The 6,646-nt window shown below is 39.4% G+C and overlaps 1 protein-coding gene across 1 annotated transcript in view; it reads right to left on the bottom strand.

The window, feature by feature from the left end:
• Positions 1–6,040, bottom strand: part of LOC106961613 (dnaJ homolog subfamily A member 2) — a 13,171-nt gene extending 7,131 nt beyond the window's left edge. Inside the window, exons 1-7 of the mRNA XM_015055443.1 lie at positions 5,883–6,040; positions 4,585–4,644; positions 2,581–2,810; positions 2,069–2,149; positions 1,849–1,982; positions 1,554–1,750; positions 447–591 (exon numbers count right to left, since the gene is read on the bottom strand). Coding sequence (XP_014910929.1) covers positions 447–591; positions 1,554–1,750; positions 1,849–1,982; positions 2,069–2,149; positions 2,581–2,810; positions 4,585–4,644; positions 5,883–5,960 — 925 coding nt within the window. The 5' untranslated portion in view covers positions 5,961–6,040. The remainder of the gene's footprint in view (positions 1–446; positions 592–1,553; positions 1,751–1,848; positions 1,983–2,068; positions 2,150–2,580; positions 2,811–4,584; positions 4,645–5,882) is intronic.
• Positions 6,041–6,646: the final 606 nt, after the last annotated feature.

The raw sequence follows: 6,646 nt of genomic DNA, 5'->3' as shown, positions 1-6,646 counted from the left end.
AGTGTTTATGATAAAAAATAAATAATAATTGTGTGATCGGTATCAGTGATTGGCAGGAAAAAACCTGATCGGCACATCTCTACTCTGAAGGGCCACTAACACAATGAGGTGTTGGGGCAAAAGTAGAGAAAACTAAAGGAAGAAGAAACTGCTGCCAAAAAACTCAGAAATTTTAGATTCATCTCAGACATTTTCTAGAAAAAAAAATGTTAATGTCCAAGTTTCAAAAGTTGAAAATTTGCCAGAAAAGAAAAATCTGAAATTTTGAGATGAATCTCAGAAATTCAACAGCAAAGAAATTTTGACTTTTGAAACTATTATTGCTACACACGGATGCATCTCATGTCTTCACTTATAGCTGCTTTGTTTGAAGCAACATTTAGTCCTTCAACGCATCATTAAACATTTCAAACAGAACTAGAGAACCAGAGAAGAAGAAATCTGACCTGGTTCAATGACTTTTCCTGCAGGATATTTGACAACAATCTGTCTCCCGTCTAAATGCTTCAGCATGAACTGGAAGCCGCACAGCGCCTCCACCAGGCCGATCTTATGGGTCATATAGAGGTCGTTTCCTTCTCTCCTAAACGTCTGAAACGGAGAGAAGATGGAGATGATGTGAACCCACAGAGACCAGTTCTGATCAGGAAGGAAACGTGTTCAACTTGTTCAGGGTGTACTGGCCCACCACGGCACATTAGATCCAAACTTCTCAGAAATGACAAAATATGGACAATTATTGGAAGATTTCCACATGAAAAAGTTTATGGATATTAATTGACGTCTCTTTTACTTTTAAGGAACTGATAGACTAAAACATTAGCCGCTCGTTAGAATCTACTGATTTTTAGCCTTTTGAAACAAATAGCATTTCTTTTACGTTTTAAAGGCTGCAGGAAAGCGAGAGAGAGAAAGACTTCCAGCTTATCTTTTTAGCTTTCAACCTAAAACATTCTGAGTTTAAGACTTTTTGGGAACTTTTTAGCAATTCAAGCTAAAGACTAATAACTTCTCTTCCCCCTCGCCCCCCAAAAAACAAAAAACCCACAACGATGCAGTGCTTGTTTTAAAGTGCTAGCTACACTAGCTACACTGATTTCTAGTAGAAGATGGAAAAAGATAAATTTTGTAATTATCTCATCTTTGTTTTAAAATGTAAGCAAATCTGTGACAACGCCCTGCTCATAGTAAGAGTCTTGTTTGATCATGATAGGAAGGCAAGAAAATGAAGGCTTTTAAAAATATTGTGTCGTTGGAAATCAGCAGCAGCAGAGGTTTCTAACCTCGAGTCAAAAACTAGAGCTTAGAAACTAATTTCTGACTGGTGCATCTATATGAAATATATGCATTTATGAACCTTTATGTGTATCTGCTTCAGTGTCTAGAAGGACAGATGTAGACAAACCATTTGTGCACAGAGCATCCGTCATGTTTCTAAACCAACACACCTCCAGAGAAACGGCCATGTGATCGAGTTTTTAGACATGTTTTGAAGTACAACATAAACAAAAATCCTACAGAATAATAATATTACTTGAAGTGTAGGGTTTTACCTCGTGGTCCTTTTCCTGCAGAACCAGAACTATGTCTCCAGGCTCCACCCCCGGTGCCTGGTCAGCTTCTCCTCCAAAGGTGATCTTCTGCCCGTGCCTCATGCCTTTGTCTACGTGGACCTCAAGGATTTTCACCTCCTTCACCACTTTTTTGCCTTCACATTTTTTACAGCGGTCTTTCTCATTGATGACTTCACCTGGAGCGGATCAAACACACGGAACGAACTGTAACGGCGGCTCTGAGACGGTCGCTGGAACGCAGAAACACACACACACACACAGCCATGGTCCTCACCTTCTCCGTTACAATCGGTACACACAGACTGCATCTGTTGGACCATGCCTGGAGCCAGCTGTCTGATCATGATGCGCATGCCCCGCCCCCTGCAGGCCGTGCATTTCTGTACAGCGCCCGTCTTGCCTCCTTGTCTGAATCAATGAAGGAAGAATCACGGCAACACCTCAGCAGACGGCAACAAGAAAACAACAAACAGGGGGAATGATGTCCAACTTACCCATTACAGGAACTACACAGGACGTTCTTGCTGAGTTGTAGTTTTGTTGTTTTCCCATTGTAAAGGTCATCCAGTGAGACCCTGAAGAAAACATGAGACACTAGCTGAGCGTACATGACAAATGAGGAAAATTTAGTCAATATTCCTCTAATGTCGAAAAACAAAAGCAATAAAATAAAATTTCAGTTGCTGTGTTTCCATTAAATAAAATTTCAGTTGCTGTGTTTCCATTAAATAATAAACTAAATTAAAGTCACAACTGAACAAGTTTGTTCACTTAAGTCATTAAAAACCGGTCACAGCATCATCCTCCAGCTACTTCCGGTCGTCGTCTTCTTCATGGTTTACGCCAGCAGCAACATCTGGTTGTTGATCATGTGATGCAAAAAAGTGTTTCCATTGCAGTTTTACGAAATAAACCAATTTTGACTCAACCGAAAAAATATTAAATGGCCACAAAAATATTAAATGGCCACAGACTTCACAGGACCACTGAGGGACGTGTGACCTACTTGAGCGGATGGACCATGTCCTCGCCTCTCCTCCGACCGCCGTTTCTGGAGCGGCCTGCCTGTCCGCCCATGAAGCCGAAGAGTCCGCCGCCGAAGATGTGGGAGAAGATGTCGTCCATCCCGGGGCCACCCCCGCCTCCTTCCCGCAGCCCCTGCTCTCCATACCGGTCGTATAGTTCCTTCTTCTCAGGGTTAGTGAGCACATCGTAGGCAAAGCTGATTTCTTTAAACTAGACGAAGAAAGAGAAAAGAGAACTTCAGCACAAAACAAGAGGTTTGATGGAATCCAAAGAAAGGGACTGAGGCTGTAATTAAAAACATAACAGGATGGGATCAGCACATCTACATTCTCTATAACAGATAAAAGGACTAACAGTGGGAAGCAGAACATTTCTGAATTCAGAAAGCTACCTGGATGAGGTTAATATTTGGACTACATCATCAAAATTACACTAGTTACTCTAGAACCACCATCTCTGAGCAAATCTGAATAATTATTGTTTATGTCAAATCATCTAAAGGATGATGAGGGCAAACAGAAGTTAATATAGCTTCCTGTGTTCTGTGGAAGAAAAGCAAACAGCAGCACTGTGGCCATAAATCAACTCCATTGGATGGATCAAGTCCAGACAGATTTTATTATCATAACAGCTTAAATCAAAGACTGAAGTTATTTGTGACGTTTTATTCAGAATGAATAAATAAATCACCACAACTTGAGTTCAAACAGAACATCTGCTGCAGCCACTTTTCACAGATCTTTATTGATTGTTCGGCAGAGTTTCCCTCAGAGTATTTTAAGGCTGGCGGGCCACCAGGCTTTACTTACTCCCCCAAAAAGCTAAGCATATTTTGTTTATATATATTATAGGAGGGTTTTATACACCAGTAACAGATAGCAAAGACAAGTTAAAGAGTGTCTTTGGTGAAATTGTTGGAAGCAAAATGGCAACATAGTACGGTCAGCATGTGAACATGTAGGGAGAGTGAGGTCAGGAGTCTCTTTATTCTCCTGACCTCCACAACCACTGCCTGTCTTCACCAGTTTACAGGCCAACAACTTCAGCAAATAAAGTAACAAGTCACGGATGAAGGATCAAAAAACTTTAATTAGGATTAAACAATTGGACAATAAACAAATGAATACTGCTTATTTTAATGTTTTTTTTATGTTTGTCTTTTTTAAGACTTTATAGTTGGTGCTTATGTATAGTTAAAAACACATAATGCAAATGTAACATTAACTCAAGGTAAATTTGTTTTCTAATAAATGAGCTTCACTAATATTTATGTGTTTCCTATAAGACAGGTTGAAGTGTTTACATGGTAAAACTTAAGCATTTTTTGGTATTTTATGTAATAGACCAACAAAAAAATAGTTAATTAATGTGAAGTATTGTGAATGTGACAGGAAATTTCCAAATTTCCTACAACAACATCTCCAAGAATCCAAGTAGAGGTTTTCTGAGCCTGGAAAGAGTTTGGAGAGTTTCACAAGGAATGAACTAAGGCTGGAGTCGGAGCAGCTGGAGCCATAAAGTCGCTTTGGCCACATGGACTATAAATGTAAACCATGTGTAAAGCCACCTCTTAACCAGAAACGACAAAAGTGTCTAATGAGAAACCATATTACACCTCAGCAAAAACAGACGAACCGCCACGCTGAAGTGATGTAATAATTTATGCAAAATGAGCCTCAACTATGTATTTAGTGCACTTTTCAAAAAATCTGACACTTGTTTGAAATATCTTTTTTTTTTTAATGAGCTCATGTAGTGTAATAATTTCTATTTGAGGTTTCCGTTGTCTCTAAGCCACAATAATCAAACATGCAAGAAAAGAAAGGCTTAAATTATTTATTTCCATAAGTAATGAATCTATGGAATAAACAAGTTTCACTTTCTGCAATGAAAGACAAATAATATTCAATTTTTTGACCCTGTATTTCTTTATCTGTACATTTTGTCCCCCCAGTAATGGAGGACGCTACCGCCAAATGTTTACCTTGTCACCAGCATTTGGGTTCTTGTCAGGGTGATACTCTTTTGCCAGTTTCCGGTATGCCTGGAAAGACAGAAGGATAATTTCCTTGTGTTAATTTTTTTCTGTGTAACCTGGAACTTCCCATGAGGGGAACATCTGAAAGGAGCTTACTCATTGTTTACGCAATCACACGTGCCAGCGTAAAGAAACCAAAATGTTCCAACCGGCAAACGGACCCATAACCTCAGTCACTTGATGTTTAGAACACAAATATCCATTTCTGGAGCAGTTAAGGACACGGCATTCTGCTGTCCGGCTTTTATTTACTTAACTATACTTACAAATCGACGTTTAGTATAAAACGGAGCCCTCAAAATGTCTGACAACTTTATTGCTAACGAAAACCAGAATTTGCTAATTAGCATCCCTTGCTAACACCCAAAACACAGCAGTACTGTACGGGCAGCAGATTATTTTTTATTAAAAAATACATACAAAAACAGCTTCGGACGTCATGTTTAAGAAGGCAACGGAAAAACTTGGCATTATATGGAGAATAGCTAAATATCAAAAACCGGAAACAAACGACTTCGTCACAGCCATGCTAGTTAGCTTCCATACAGAAAAAGCAAAGCAGCATGACTTGAGAAATTACGCCATCGAATCGGGACTTTGTAAGATATTAGAACAAATGTCCCTAAATATTCACTAAAAAGTGGACTCAAAGGCGGGTCAGTTCATTAAGAAACGCAATTATTAGGTTATAAGCTGATGTTCTTTTAGCTAGCCCAAAAACTAACAGCGAAGCTAATCGGAACTCAACGCTAAGGTTTTTTTTATTATTATATACCCAATATCAATTGAATCTATGTCAGTGCAGAGTTAAATAGTATAACATAAGATAGAATAAAATAAAATAAGGTGTTCATTATAGTCCTTTGACAAACGACGCTAAGTAAAAGGCCACCGAGATTTAAGCTAAAGCTAACTTGAGGTCAACAGTTACATCAGTACAAGAAAAACTAAACTTCAGATATTACCGTTTTGGATTTAATGTGTAAAATTAACTGCCTGGAAGTGGCTACCCTGTGACTGATCTCTCCGGAATGTAAAGAATCTGTAATAATAAAAGGTTACAGCGGCATGTCACATGAACTTTCAGGCCATTTAAAATGCTAGCACCTTTAGCATGCTAGGCTACCTCACCGCTAGCATTAGCTTAGCAAATCATTTCCTGGTTCGACAAACGTGACGTTTTTCTAGAACTCTCAGCTCTAACTGTTTCTTTTCAGGTTGTTCTATTTTTTCTACCAAGTTACCTTTTTGAGCTCATTTTCAGTTGCGGACGGAGACACTCCAAGAATGTCGTAGAGTCTTGTGTCGGCAACATTGGCCATGGTGTTGCTGGGGATGTTGCTTCAACAAGGAGGAGGATGGACAAAGAGAAGGAGCCGGTGGAAAATGTTTTGCTCGTCTTCTTCCTCAGTTTCCTGGATGTTAGAGACTCTTCGTAAGCACTGTCGCCCCCTCCTGGCCAGTATGCAGCTTGACAGCGGAATTTTTGAGCCACGTGTTGAAGTAAAATTCCTGGAAACCACGCAAAAAAGGGGAAAAAATAGACATAGATGATTTTTCTTGTATAAGCAACTAATTAAATAAATTCTTCCTTGATTTTTCTTTTTTTCTCAGTAGATGGAAAGCAAGTTTGAATGCTCAGTGAAACTATGCACAAATTACAGAAACTGGACTTCATCTTAGATTCCACAGACTTGCTTCCTCATTGTTAAAATTCATGACTTGTATAAGTTAGAAAGAGACTGAACAAATATGGCCTGGAAGAGCTACTAACAGAAAAACTCAATGTTTAAAACATGCCAAAAATCAGCATGCCCCAATGTGTCTTACCAGCCCCCTCGCACTACACCTACTGAGCCCCAGGAGCCAAGACCTGGTGGTTGACAGTGGGTGATGAGCCACCCCAACAAAACTTGACTCCAAGGAAGTGTACTGGTCAACTATCATTAAGATCAATGGGTTGCTTTTTGGCAGAGTAGTTTAAGTCATGGGCGTAGGTTTGGGTAGG

Source organism: Poecilia latipinna, unplaced genomic scaffold, assembly GCF_001443285.1.
Source record: "Poecilia latipinna isolate Pla-1442-1.1 unplaced genomic scaffold, P_latipinna-1.0 Scaffold1316, whole genome shotgun sequence".
Taxonomy (NCBI): domain Eukaryota; kingdom Metazoa; phylum Chordata; class Actinopteri; order Cyprinodontiformes; family Poeciliidae; genus Poecilia; species Poecilia latipinna.
Note: the sequence above shows the minus strand (reverse complement) of the source record. Positions and strands in the feature narration are given on the sequence as shown.